Here is a 15,321-nt window from a genome sequence, read left to right on the forward strand (position 1 = left end):
CAGGATTTCAGAAGTCTCAACTGGATCATCGCTCTGTTGTAGTTGAGTCTGCGCAAAAGAAGGCCAAGCGCCTAAAACCACACTCTTCCACTCCCCCTATCAAGGACAACAAATTCCTTGATAGTGTGGGCAGGAAAGTGTATCATGGGGCTATGTTGATATCTCGCATAGCTTCATACCAACTTTATATGACTCAATACAACAGAGCTATCCTTAAACAGATGCAGGACTACGCTGACACATTACCGGACCAATACCAGCCACAGCTTCAAGCCCTCCTTCACAAAGGATTTGAAGCTGGGAAGCACGAGATCAGAACGGCCTACGATATCTTCGATGCTTCCACGAAAGTCTCAGCTACTGCCATCTCAGCCAGACGTTGGGCTTGGTTAAAATCATCCAACCTTCGCCCAGAGGTCCAGGATCGTCTAGCCGATTTACCCTGCTTGGGGGACAATCTGTTCGGAGAACAGATTCAACAGATTGTGGCGGAATTGAAGGATCACCACGAGACGTTGAAACAACTTTCGTCTGTTCCATCTGAGGTATCCTCCAAACCACCACCTAAGAAGGACTCTAAAAAGTCATTCTTTCGGCCACGTCGTTATTACCCTCCGTCGACTAGGCCTCGTCCGGCTCGATCCTCCACCAGACCTCAGCTACGCCAACCTCGGAAACAAAGACCTGCTGTAGCCCCACCTCCCGGGCCTGCGGCAGGCCTTTGACTTCCCGATACGGAGCACATGCCATATCCCACTCCCCCACATCCCTGTAGGGGGTCGTCTGTGCCACTTTTTGCAGCATTGGATACGGATTACCTCAGACCAGTGGGTGCTGGCAATTATCGCTCAGGGTTACCACCTCAATTTCATAACTCTTCCGACAGACTCCCCGCCTCTTCAAGCATGGAGTCTATCCAGCCACTTGACTCAATTACAACAGGAAGTATCCCTTCTTTTGCAATCAAATGCTATAGAACCTGTTCCTCCCTCTCAACGAGGCAAGGGATTTTACTCCAGGTACTTCCTAATTCCAAAAAAGTCAGGAGGGCTACGTCCAATTTTGGACCTTCGGGCCCTCAACAAGTACCTTCAAAAAGAAAAGTTCAAGATGGTAACCCTGGGCACGTTACTCCCTCTGCTGCAAAGAGGGGATTGGCTATGCTCCCTCGACCTCAAGGAAGCTTATACCCATATTGCGATAACACAATCCCATCGCAAATATCTGCGGTTTCTAGTAGGCCGCGACCATTATCAATACCGAGTACTACCTTTCGGTCTGGCATCTGCTCCACGAGTCTTCACCAAATGCCTCGTAGTTGTAGCAGCATTCCTCAGGAAGGAAGGTGTCCACGTATACCCCTATCTGGACGATTGGCTAATCAGGGCCTCCACCCCTCAGATTGCCCGGTCCTCCCTACAATTGACAATCAACACACTCCTTTCCTTAGGGTTTCTTGTCAATTACGAGAAATCTTGCTTCGTCCCATCTCAAACCTTATCTTTCATTGGGGCAGACTTGGACACCTTACAGGCAAAGGCCTACCTTCCGCTTCAACGGGTCCAAACTCTCATGTCCCTAGCTCACCAGCTCCAGTCTCAAGATACGGCCACGGCTCGCCAGTTCCTCATTCTCCTAGGACACATGGCATCCTCGGTTCAAGTCACTCCCATGACCCGACTAGCCATGAGAGTAACACAATGGACTCTACGACACCAATGGATTCAAGCTTTTCAGCCTCTGTCCTCCATAGTCACAGTCACACAAGCGCTGCGCCTATCCTTAACCTGGTGGACGACTCAGGTCAACCTCCTTCAGGGCTTACCCTTTCTTCCACCGGATCCGCAAGTAATTCTAACCACCGACGCTTCTCACATCGGTTGGGGAGCCCATGTGGACAACTTTCAAACCCAAGGGTTATGGTCCAACGAGGAAGCCGAACACCAGATCAATTTCCTGGAACTTCGAGCAATCCGCTATGCGCTCCGCACTTTCAAAGATCATCTCTTTCATCAGATAATCTTAATCCAGACGGACAACCAAGTGGCCATGTGGTACATAAACAAGCAGGGAGGCACAGGCTCCTTCCTTCTGTGTCAGGAAGCTGCGCAGATCTGGGCGGAAGCCCTCTCCCACTCCATGTACCTCAGGGCCACTTACCTGCCGGGAGTAGACAATGTATTGGCAGACCGGCTGAGCCGTGTCTTCCGACCGCACGAGTGGTCACTCGATCCTCTGATAGCGACCTCTCTGTTTCACAAGTGGGGTTCTCCCCGCATAGACCTCTTTGCGTCCCCTCAGAACCACAAAGTGGACGATTACTGCTCTCTCATTCGGAGCCAGCACTCTCGGCCGAGAGATGCATTCTCCCTCAAGTGGACAACCGGTCTGCTCTACGCATTCCCTCCACTTCCTCTTGTGTCAAAGACTCTCGTGAAGCTACGCCAGGACGGAGGAACCATGATCCTGATAGCACCTTACTGGCCACGCCAAGTATGGTTTCCAATACTCCAGGATCTCTCCATCCGCAGGCACATTCCTCTGGGAAAGGACCCGCATCTGCTCACTCAAAACGACGGATGCCTCCTCCATCCCAACCTCCAAGCCTTGTCCCTGACGGCATGGATGTTGAAAGGTTAGTCCTTCAGCCTTTCAACCTTTCAGATTCCGTTTCTCGAGTCCTGATAGCTTCACGAAAGCCTTCCACAAGAAAGTCTTACTCATACAAATGGAAAAGGTACACATCATGGTGCACTTCTCAGTCCCTTGATCCCCTTTCCTGTCCAATCTCCAAATTCTTGGACTATTTATGGCATCTCTCTGAATCAGGTCTTAAAACCTCTTCCATTAGGATGCATGTCAGTGCGGTAGCCGCCTTCCATAAAGGTGTACAGGGTGTCCCTATTTCAGTACAACCCCTAGTAACACGTTTTCTTAAAGGCTTGCTCCATCTGAAGCCACCCTTACGGCCTCCGGCCCCATCCTGGGACCTTAATCTGGTTCTTGGTCGTCTAATGAAACCTCCTTTCGAACCTCTGCACTCCTGTGAGTTAAAGTATCTCACATGGAAAGTGTTATTCCTTTTGGCTATCACTTCAGCTCGCAGGGTTAGTGAATTACAGGCCCTAGTTACCTATCCGCCTTACACTAAGCTCCTGCAGGACCGGGCGGTACTCCGCACTCACCCTAAATTTTTACCTAAGGTAGTTTCTGAGTTTCATATTAATCAATCCATCATACTACCTATCTTTTTTCCCAGGCCCCACTCCAACTCTGGAGAACAGACCCTGCATACCCTAGACTGTAAACGGGCTCTAGCCTTTTACCTAGACCGTACAGTTTCTCACAGGAAGAGCACTCAATTATTCGTCTCTTTCCATCCTAACAAGTTAGGACAACCTGTGGGTAAGCAGGCTCTTTCCTCCTGGTTGGCGGACTGCATTGCTTTCTGCTATGAGCAAGCGGGCATCCCTTTTCAAGACCGTGTCAAAGCACACTCTGTGAGGGCCATGGCTACGTCAGTGGCACACCTTCGATCGGTGCCGCTTCCTGACATCTGCAAGGCTGCAACCTGGAGTTCTCTCCATACCTTTGCAGCCCACTATTGTTTGGACAAAGCTGGAAGACAGGACTCCATCTTCGGCCAATCTGTCTTGCGTAACCTTTTTCCAACGTGATGTACCAACACCCTTCCACCTTCCCGGTAGGGTGCGGATGCCCTTTACCAAATTCCACCCCAGTTGTAGTGCCTGTTGCACGTCGTTGGGTGCATTTGGTGCAAGTCAGGACATCCTCAGCTCGGTACTCACCCATTTGTGAGGACAACCATCCTGCTTGTCCTGTGAGAAAGCAAATGTTGCTTACCTGATGTAACAGGTGTTCTCACAGGACAGCAGGATGTTAGTCCTCACGAAACCCGCCCGCCACCCCGCGGTGTTGGGTTTGTTTTGTTTTTACTTTCTAGGCACTGCCTGTAGCTTTGAACATCAGACTGAAGGGAGACCCCTGCTGGCTGCAGGGTCAGTGCCTTGCTGGGCATGCCCAGTAGGGGCCAGTCAAAGTTCTGTTTAAACTTTGACAGAAGTTTTCCGTGGTGGGCTCCATCCTCGATGTCACCCATTTGTGAGGACTAACATCCTGCTGTCCTGTGAGAACACCTGTTACATCAGGTAAGCAACATTTGCTATCTTTTCTAATTCTGTTAAAACGTTTTTGAGATGTGGTGATCAGTACTGCACACAATACTCAAGATGACGTTGCACCATAGAGCAATACAGAGGCATTATGATATTCTCTGTTTTATTCTCTATTCCTTTCCTGATAATTCCAAGATAAAGCAGAGTTACTTACCAGTAATAGGAGTTCTCCAAGGATAGCAGGATGTAAGTCATAAGAACATTGACCAACAAAGCAGAACACCTCTCTAATATAATCAGAAATTCACAAAAGAGAGGGAAAAGGATCAATGTCCAATATCAATCTCAAACCCACTTAATTGGCAAATGACAATATCATAAACAGTCTTTGCTTTAAAAGTTTTACATCTGCAGCCTCTCGCCTCACAATGGGCCGCAAGCTTCAATCAGCTTGTAAAGCAGAGTGTAATTCCTTTTTAATCATTTATTGTCATATTGCCTAACCCTAATCTGAACTTTATTCAAAAAAATAACTTATCACTAAACTTCATTCAAAACACCCCTAAGAAAGGTATACCAGTATGAAAAACTTTATACTTCTCACTTTTCACTCTGTTTTAACCATAAATCTTCTATAAAAGAATACTTAGCCAAGTCAACGTGAAATGTAGATCAAATTATTCCCGACATGAATCACGTTTCGATTGTAAAACAATCTTCTTCAGGGGATCATTTCACAGTGCTCGTTGCTTGACACAGCCAATATTCTTCAATATCCCGGACAAACAATGTCCGGGATATTGAAGAATATTGGCTGTGTCAAGCAACGAGCACTGTGAAATGATCCCCTGAAGAAGATTGTTTTACAATCGAAACGTGATTCATGTCGGGAATAATTTGATCTACATTTCACGTTGACTTGGCTAAGTATTCTTTTATAGAAGATTTATGGTTAAAACAGAGTGAAAAGTGAGAAGTATAAAGTTTTTCATACTGGTATACCTTTCTTAGGGGTGTTTTGAATGAAGTTTAGTGATAAGTTATTTTTTTGAATAAAGTTCAGATTAGGGTTAGGCAATATGACAATAAATGATTAAAAAGGAATTACACTCTGCTTTACAAGCTGATTGAAGCTTGCGGCCCATTGTGAGGCGAGAGGCTGCAGATGTAAAACTTTTAAAGCAAAGACTGTTTATGATATTGTCATTTGCCAATTAAGTGGGTTTGAGATTGATATTGGACATTGATCCTTTTCCCTCTCTTTTGTGAATTTCTAGTCATAAGAACATGCCATACTGGGTCAGACCAAGGGTCCATCAAGCCCAGCATCCTGTTTCCAACAGTGGCTAATCCAGGCCATAAGAACCTGGCAAGTACCCAAAAACTAAGTCTATTCCATGTTACCGTTGCTAGTAATAGCAGTGGCTAATTTCTAAGTCAACTTAATTAATAGCAGGTAATGGACTTCTCCTCCAAGAACTTATCCAATCCTTTTTTAAACACAACTATACTAACTGCACTAACCACATCCTCTGGCAACAAATTCCAGAGTTTAATTGTGCAATGAGTGAAAAAACTTTCTCCGATTAGTTTTAAATGTGCCACATGCTAACTTCATGGAGTGCCCCCCTAGTCCTTCTATTATATGAAAGTGTAAATAACCGATTCACAACTACTCGTTCAAGACCTCTCATTATTTTAAACACCTCTCATATCCCCCCTCAGCTGCCTCTTCTCCAAGCTGAACAGCCCTAACCTCTTCAGCCTTTCCTCATAGGGGAGCTGTTCCATCCCCTTTATCAATTTGGTCACCCTTCTCTGGACCTTCACCATTACAACTATATCTTTTTTGAGATGCGGCAGCCATAATTGTACACAGTATTAAAGGTGCGGTCTCACCATGGAGCGATAGAGGCATTATGACATTTTCCGTTTTATTCACCAATTCCTTTCTAATAATTCCCAACATTCTGTTTGCTTTTTTGACTGCCGCAGCACACTGAACCGACGATTTCAATGTATTATCCACTATGATGCCTAGATCTCTTTCCTGGGTGGTAACTCCTAATATGGAACCTAACATTGTGTAACTATAGCATGGGTTATTTTTCCCTCTATGCATCACCTTGAATTTATCCACATTAAATTTCATCTGCCATTTGGATGCCCGATTTTCCAGTCTCACAAGGTCTTCCTGCAATTTATCACACTCCGCTTGTGATTTAACCACTCTGAATAATTTTATATCATCTGCAAATTTGATTACCTCACTTGTCATATTCCTTTCCAGATCATTTATAAATAAATTGAAAAGCACGGGTCCCAGTACATATCCCTGAGGCATGCCACTGCCCACTCCCCTCCACTGAGAAAATTGCCATTTAATCCTACTCTGTTTCCTGTCTTTTAACCAGTTGGTAATCCATGAAAGGGCATCGCCACCTCTCCCATGACTTTTTACTTTTCCTAGAAACCTCTCATGAGGAACTTTGTCAAATTCCTTCTGAAAATCCAAATACACTACATCTACCAGTTCACCTTTATCTACATGTTTATTAATCCCTTCAAAAAAGTGAAGCAGATTTGTGAGGCAAGACTTGCCTTGGGTAAAGCCATGCTGACTTTGTTCCATTAAACCATGTCTTTCTATATGTTCTGTGATTTTGATCTTTAGAACACTTTCCACTATTTTTCCTGGCACTAAAGTCAGGCTAACTGGTCTGTAGTTTCCAGGATCACCCCTGGAGCCCTTTTTAAATATTGGGGTTACATTAGCCACCCTCCAGTCTTCAGGTACAATGGATGATTTTAATGATAGGTTACAAATTTTCACTAATAGATCTGAAATTTCATTTTTGAGTTTTTTCAGGACCCTGAGGTGTATACCATCCAGTCCAGGTAATTTACTACTCTTCAGTTTGTCAATCAGGCCTACCACATCTTCTAGGTTCACCGTGATTTGGTTCAGTTCATCTGAATCATTACCCATGAAAACCTTCTCCGGAACAGGTATCTCCCCAACATCCTCTTCAGTAAACACCGAAGCAAAGAAATCATTTACACGATGGCCTTATCTTCTCTGTGTACCCCTTTAACCCCTCGATCATCTAACGGTCCAAATGACTCCCTTGCAGGCTTTTTGCTTTGGATATTTTTTTTTAAGTTTTTTTTCTATGAGTTTTTGCCTCTGTGGCCAACTTCTTTTCAAATTCTCTCTTAGCCTGTCTTATCAGTGTCTTACATTTCACTTGCCAACGCTTATGCTTTATCCTATTTTCTTCTGTTGGATCCTTCTTCCAATTTTTGAATTTAGATCTTTTGGCTAAAATAGTCACCTTTTAACCATAGGTAATCGTTTTGCTTTCCTTCCACCTTTCTTAATGTGTGGCATACATATGGACTGTGCTTCTAGGATGGTATTTTTTAACAATGTCCACGCCTCTTGCAAAATTTTTACCTTTTTGGCTGCTCCTTTCAGTTTTTTTTCTAACTATTTTTCTCCCAGGACAAGCAGGATGGTAGGCCTCACATATGGGTGACATCATCAGATAGAGTCCAGCACAGAAAACGTTTGTCAAAGTTTCTAGAAGCTTTGACTGGCACACTGAGCATGCCCAGCATGCCACTAACCCTGAATCCACACAGAGTCCCCCTTCAGTCTCGTTTGATAGCAAAAGTACGAGCAAAAAATAAAATAACAAAACGAAAGTGAACCCAACTCCGCGGGGTGGCAGGCAGGTTTTGTGAGGACTAATGAGACTGCTGTCCTGGGAGAATACCTGTTACAGGTAAGCAACTCTGCTTTCTCCCAGGACAAGCAGGATGGTAATCCTCACATATGGGTGAGCTACAGGCTGCTCCGACAACACCCGAGGCCAACTGACACCCAATAAAGTGCAACAAGCACAACAATAGGGGTGCTGTTTGCAACAATGGGGCAGCCTGAAAACCAGACGGGGCCCTAGGTAGGAAGAGCTGAATTGCTACACTGGAAACAGATTACGGAGGACAGATTGGCCAAAGGCACTGCCCTGTCGGCCGTCTTTATCCAGACAGTAATGGGCTGTGAAGGGAACTCCACGTCGTAGCCTTGCAGATTTTGGCAACTAAAGCCCCCACTACGTCGTCCTGTTGTGGCCTGGGACCTCAACATAGTGCTTGCATGGCTCATGCGGACTCCGTTTGAGCCCCTGCGCTCCTGCGAGTTCAAGCACCTCTTCCTCATGGCAGTTACTTCTGCTTGCAGGGTCAGTGAGCTACAGGCCCTAGTGACCTATCCACCTTACACGAAGTTCTTCCATGACAGGGTAGTACTGCACACTCACCCTAAGTTCCTGTCTAAGGTACTGCCCGGAAGTGCACCACTGATGCTGCCATGGCTCTCACTTTGTGCGCTTTCACTGTGCGTGCTTTCACTCGGCCGTCGAGCGGAAGTCCTGTTTGCTGTTAGCAGAAAGCAATACAGTCCGCCAACCAATTAGAGAGGGTCTGCTTGCCCACCATGACTCCTAGTCTATTCTTGTCAAAGGAGACAAAGAGTTGGATGGGCTGCATGCGCTCTAAATAAAAAGTGAGAGCACGCAGAGCATGCTCACCTGGGTGTGAGTGTGGCCTTGGAAAAAAGGTGCCAACACAATGGACTGATTTAGGTGGAAGTCAGTCACTACCTTAGACAGGAACTTAGGGTGAGTGCGCAGTACTACTCTGTCGTGAAGAACCTCGTGTAAGGCGGATAGGTCTCTAGGGCCTGTAACTCACTGACCCTGCGAGCAGAAGTAACTGCCATGAGGAAGAGGACTTTCCAAGTGAGGTGCTTGAACTCGCAGGAGCGCAGGGGCTCAAACGGAGACCGCATGACCCATGCGAGCACTATGTTGAGGTCCCAGGCCATAACAGGACGACGTAGTGGGGGCTTTAGTTGTAATAAGCCTCTCATGAAGCGCCCCACTAAGGGCTATACCGAGATTGGGGTATCGCTAATGGCACTCAGATGTACCCGAATTGAGCTGGTCTGCAGACCGGACTCCGAAAGGCCCTAGATGTAGTCCAAAAGCCTCGGTGTGGGGCAAGAGAAGGGGTCGAGGCCTTTTTGCGTGCACCACGAGCAGAACTTGTTCCACTTTTCCCGATATGACTTCCGTGTGGAAGGCTTTCGCACGCGATAAACCCTTATCGCACGCGAAAAGGGCCTTTTTGTGTGCGATAGGATGTTAATTAGCTGGAGGGGAGGAGCCGGGGTGGGGAGGGGGAGGAGTCTGTTGGGCACCGCTGCCGGCGATAATGTTAGGAACATTCTCACTGGCAGCACGGCGAATAGCACCACCTTTTAGCTATTTGCATTAAAGGCTGCAGCTGGCCGCACTGCGGCCGGCGAAATCGCACCACCGCCATGCGAATGGCAGCAGCCTTTCGCAGGCCCGCCCCCCCCCCCCCCCGCCTTTTCACGGGATTCATCATTCTGTGAAGATGGTAATGATAGTTTGTACTGATGCAATAATATCTAGTAATTCTTGATTTATTTGGTTCCAGTTAGAAATGGCAGAGGTGCAACAAGAAGGGGTAATGCTGTCTAATTTTTGCGGAACAATTCTTTTCATTTATCTATATTGATTCTTCCTCGCTTTTGGATGAAGTTGGCATCTGTAGAATTAATCTGAATATTATTGTTATTCATTTGAGCTTTAAATATAATCATAGAGTGGTCGGACCAAGGAAGTGGTGGTGTTGTGATTGTTGAATTAACAATCTCTATAGAAGTCTGCATACTAAAAAGAAGTCAAGTGTATGACTGGTTTTATGAGTTGGACCTGATATTAACTGATGTATGCATTCATGGTAGTTAGAAATAATTCAACAGTAGAGGTGTATGGTATTTTATCAACATGTAATTGAAATCCCTGAGTATGATTGTTTTAGAAAGGTCATGAGAATTAAAGAATTCGATTGGGGTGACATGTTATGTGCCTAATGCATTAGGAGGCGTGTAGACTACATAAATATTAATTGTAGTTGATTCAAGTAATAATACTTCAAAGGGATTTACAATATCAATATATTGTATTTTAAAATTTAGAGAGCATTTGACAGCAATCATAATACCACCACCTTCTCTTGCTTTTGAAAAACAATTATAGTTCTCATCTAATCATTGATTAATTAAAACTTGGTCATGATTCTTTAACTAGGTTGCAATTAAACATACACAATCAGGTTTGCTATTAGTAATTATGTCATCAATCAATGGCATCTTTTTTGATATAGATTGAACAATCAATATATTTATTTATTTATTTATTTATTTATTTATTTAACATTTTTATATACCGCAATTCATGTAGCAAAGTTACATATTTCGGTTTACATTATAACAATAACAGGCATGTAAGAATGCGATTACATTATAAATAAATAATATAAAAGATAGGAGACAAGATGCAGTAGATATCTTACTCGTATTAATATGAACTAATGTTCACTGTTGAAAGTGTTGTGACTAATAACAAGGATTTGATAAAACATATTTACTACAACCATAAACAACTGGTATAGGAAAAACTTTAGCCATGTTTAGGTTACACATATCCCCAAAAGAGAAATAATTTTATCTTTCTTGATGAATCAATTGGTGGAGCTGAAAAAGATAAGGTAGCATGAGGAAAGAGATAGAGAAAAATATGATTGAAAGGGAGACTCTTTGAATTCATGCGCACCTTGTGTGCCCGAAGGGGTGCACAAAGGGGCAAGCTCCTTTGTTGTGCGCCCTGGCGCAGTACACCTCTGGCATTCGAAGAATCCCTAAATAGCTGCGCCCGGTGATGATGTCATTTGGTGGGCGGACTGTTGGTCCAGGGAGTGCACGGAGGGAAACAGCTGGGGTGGCGGGAAGCCTTAGGTGGTACACAGGGCAGATGGTAGACTGTTCAAAAGTGCTCGAAAGCTGCCAGATGAGTCGGTGGTGTTAAGAAAAAAAAGGAACGACCATACATAAAACACAAAAGAATATATACTCACCTGAATCCAGAGAGAAGATCTCTTCATCTGAAAAACAATAAAAACAACACAAAGAATCAATTCTTAATAGTTAGAAAAATAAGTCACTGAGAGCTAATCTTTTTAAAGCAACACAGTAACAAGAGTTTAATAAGACAAAACTTATCTGATAGATTTGTATCCAGAAATTGTTGATAGTTGTTTTGCATTCTGTTTCTTGTTTAATATAGTAATCTCCCTATGAATATATAAGAAAAAGAGAAAAAAATTATTTATGGAAATGTGAAATGAGCATGCTTATTCGAACTGGAGAAGAGTTAGATTTCATTTGCCTATGCATATTCTAGTGAAGTTGAAACATAGTATTGTTTATTATAAGAAAACTTTAACATAAAATAGTCAAGTTTGCTTATATTGAAAACAAAATATATTTCTTTATTATCCTTGCCTCCTCTCTTGACTTTAAGAGACTTTGCTGGGTAGGTTATGGACCCCGTTCCCTGTTGGAAACCTGGTTGGGAGGAATTGTTTGTATGGCTTATTCTTCCCAAAAGCTGGATTTCTAAATAAGAATGCAGTTGTTTGTGTAAGTTATGTTTTTGTGACTTCCTTTTTAGGAAATGTGCACAGTTGAAGAACCCAATGAAGAATTCACATCTAGGCACAGTCTAGAATGGAAGTTCCTGTTTTTGGATCACAGGTTTGTTTCTTTAATAACGTGAAATACCATATTATTTTGTTTTGTCATCTTTTTTTTTCTTTCTGACAGCTATCAAAGCCACAAGTTACCTTCACTTTGCAAAAACTCTAGACTTCTGGTATCTCCCTCGCTCTCCTCACATAGAAGGACCTGTCACAATGGGACATTACTGGCCAAAGTATAAGAATGGAGGCACAGGTAGTGTGGCGTTCCAAGGCTTAGTTGTCAGCTTCCATGTGTAGGCATAGACACGATAGTTCAGTGCAAGAATACAGTCTTTAGTTGTTAAGAAAAGTCACTTGTGAATAAAATACCTTTCCACAACAGAGGGCATGGAAACTGTGGTGCAGACTATTCCCCCCTCCACCCCTTCTCCCACCCCTAGTATTCAGACTGAAGTGCAATAGTTCTAAATGTGTTTCTTGAATTGTGCTTTCCCATATAATATATTAAGCACTGTGATACTCTGCCATTCTCAGTATGCATTCTTCTTTAACTTAACATTGGAAGTGATTTTTTTTTCTATAATATGTAATTTTGTGTTGCCTGTATCCAAAAAAGAATGAGAAGCATTTGTTACAAAAAAGTAAAGACTAAATGTAACTCTAAATCACATTAATGTCTTTATGTGATGTAGGGCACCTCCAGTAATAGGCTATTTACCGTTTGAAGTTCTGGGGACCTCAGGATACGATTATTATCATGTTGATGACCTAGAAAATCTGGCAAAATGCCATGAGCACTGTAAGTAAATGCTCAAATTTTCTGCTATAAACCTAAAACTTTTTAACTTGTGAAGGTTAAGTAATTGATGAAGTCTAGGCATCTATGTCCAGCAGTACTTAACATATACTATTTTTTTTTGTTTTGCTTTTAATTTATATAGTAGTTTGCCTTCTGAAATGGTACTGTTACAGCTGCCCAGAAGAATAAACCTTACTCTTCTTTGATAAGTCTTTTTTAAAGGACAAGGATTTTACAGTCTTTAAAGGTGATTGACATGAGTTTGATTAGGGAGAAAAAACAGAAAATAGGACTCTGTGAGCCAATTGTAATAACTTTTTTTCTTAATAGAGTTCACTTTTTTTTTTTTAAGAATCCCATGGCTCTGCTAGCAGATTTGTTAGCAATGATTATCTATGACAGTTTTTTCTAAGGTGTGCCATGTTTCTGTTGCTGAGAAAGGCAGTGGGAAAAAAATATTTTTCTTTTGCATTACCCTTGAAGGTTTTGTTAAGTTACTGAGGGAGATGATTTGTTCCCTTCGAAGGTGTGTTTCAGAATAAAGAAAACATGTCTTGTCCATCCATCCATATCCATGTATCAGGCATGAGCCATGTGAACACATGAATAGCCTGAATGCACCTAACTTTTGCTATGCAGCTGGCGTGTAGTTTCCCATCTTGTTCTTATAGATTTGTGTGGATTGGTCTGATGCATGATTAGCATCATGTTACATGTAATATTCAGCAGAGAGAATGTTATTTTGGGGAAGGGGATTATTTTTTACTATACAGAATATAGTACTTCAAATGAGCTTTTTATAACACTTCTCAAGCCTTTATATTCCAGAGACAGATTTTTAGTTTACTACTTTAATTAACATTTAATTTTAGTTCAATGTTAATCATGTAAGAGTTAATACATGAAAGATGATTAAAGGCCAGAAACGGATAGGATAAAAATATAGCATTGCACATGAATGAAGTGTTCCAGGTGAATTATATATTTAGAGGAAATAAAATAGAGCATTCTAGTAGCACTATAGAAATAAACTAGTATTTATTTTATTTATAGACTTTTCATATTCCACCTTTTACCAAGAATGGCCACAAGATGGATTACAACAAAATATTGATTGGTATTTATAGATTTGTGAAATAAATAAATATAAAGCAATAGTTTTTATTTTTAACTTTTTTGTAGTAATGCAGTATGGAAAAGGCAAATCATGTTATTATCGGTTCCTAACAAAAGGACAGCAGTGGATATGGCTTCAGACTCATTACTATATCACTTACCACCAGTGGAATTCCAGGCCGGAGTTCATTGTTTGTGCGCACACTGTAGTAAGGTAACACCTCAACAAATATTTCCCTAACTGAAATCTGTTCTTCAAATGGTGTAGATAAGCAATCCCCTAACCACAGTTCTGATACCAAAGGGGGTTTTAAAATAAAACTTTGGTGTACACAATAAATGTACGTGGAGCAGAAGCACTGAAATGTATGTCTTAATATTCTACCACCTCCAATAAATTTGTCAGAGCAGAAAAAGTCTGGGTGCCTAAAATCAGGTACCTGCTGGAAAGCAAAGGAGCAGCTGCAGGCCAGGTACAAGCAACAGCAGGACAGGGTCAGCAAGAGGGGCAATAGCTGCTGTGGCCAAGCTGCAGAAGAAGGGGAAGAAGGCTGAAGGGGAGTTCATAAATTAGTACACAATTAGATTAAAAATAAAAAATAATAGACAAAGATGATTCTCCCAGGACAAGCAGGATAGTAGTCCTCACATATGGGTGACATCATCAGATGGAGCCCTGATGGAACACTTTTGTCAAAGTTTCTAGAACTTTGACTGGCACACTGAACATGCCCAGCATGCTACTAACCTTGCGGTCAGCTAGGGTCCTCCTTCAGTCTCTTTTTTTTTTTCCACGCAGCAGTTGCCTTGCGGTTTAGGAGCTCTGTGAGAAATTTCTCACAACTTTCCTCACGGAACTATTTGAAGTTTATCTTCTCAAAAAATCCCTCAGCGGGGTCCCCCACCGCACTCTGTTCCCTCCGACGCTCTGTGTTTTTTCCGTTCTCCCAAGACAAGCAGGATGGTAGTCCTCACATATGGGTGATATCATCAGACGGAGCCCTATTACAGAACACTTTTGTCAAAGTTTCTAGAAACTTTGACTGGCACTCTGAGCATGCCCAGCATGCCATGATCCCTGTGTCCACAGGGGTCTCCCTTCAGTCTCTTTATTTTCACGCTGCAGTTTGCCTCGCGTTTAGGAGCTCTGTGAGATTTTTCTCACAACCTTTTCCTCACGAAAACACTTGAAGTTTTACTTCACAAATAATTTCCCTACATTGCTCTCCCTTTGCGTACATTTCATCGACGCTTGGTGAGTACTATGCCCTATTCTCCAGTCGGTTCCTGTCACCTCACTATCGGTTCCCCCGGGTTACCAACCGAATTGCGGCCCTCTTTCTCCCTATGTCTATCACCCTCGGTCCGCCCCATGATGCCCACGAGTGTCCTTGCTGCGAACTTCCACCAGGTCCATCGGGGCTAGAGGGATTGGGGCGTCCATGGTTCCTGTTGCAGCAGCTGTCAATGCCCCCGTCGATGCCGCCATCGATATCCCCTCGAGGCCATCGGTCGATGCCTTCATCGATACTATCAAAGCCGCCATTGACACCTCCATCAATGCCCTCGACTAAAGAAAATGCTCCATACTTCAGGTTCTCAACCAGAGCCCCGTGCAATCCTTGGGTGAGAAAC

The 15,321-nt window shown here is 43.1% G+C and overlaps 1 protein-coding gene across 10 annotated transcripts in view; it reads left to right on the forward strand.

Annotated features, from left to right (window-relative positions):
- CLOCK (clock circadian regulator) overlaps positions 1–15,321 on the forward strand; it is a 430,837-nt gene that overhangs the window by 252,078 nt on the left and 163,438 nt on the right. For all 10 annotated transcript variants that reach the window (XM_029587462.1, XM_029587474.1, XM_029587432.1 and 7 more), the window contains 3 exons: positions 11,744–11,826; positions 12,464–12,570; positions 13,753–13,900. In XM_029587462.1, coding sequence (XP_029443322.1) covers positions 11,744–11,826; positions 12,464–12,570; positions 13,753–13,900 — 338 coding nt within the window. The remainder of the gene's footprint in view (positions 1–11,743; positions 11,827–12,463; positions 12,571–13,752; positions 13,901–15,321) is intronic.

This window comes from Rhinatrema bivittatum, chromosome 1 (genome assembly GCF_901001135.1).
Source record: "Rhinatrema bivittatum chromosome 1, aRhiBiv1.1, whole genome shotgun sequence".
NCBI lineage: Eukaryota > Metazoa > Chordata > Amphibia > Gymnophiona > Rhinatrematidae > Rhinatrema > Rhinatrema bivittatum.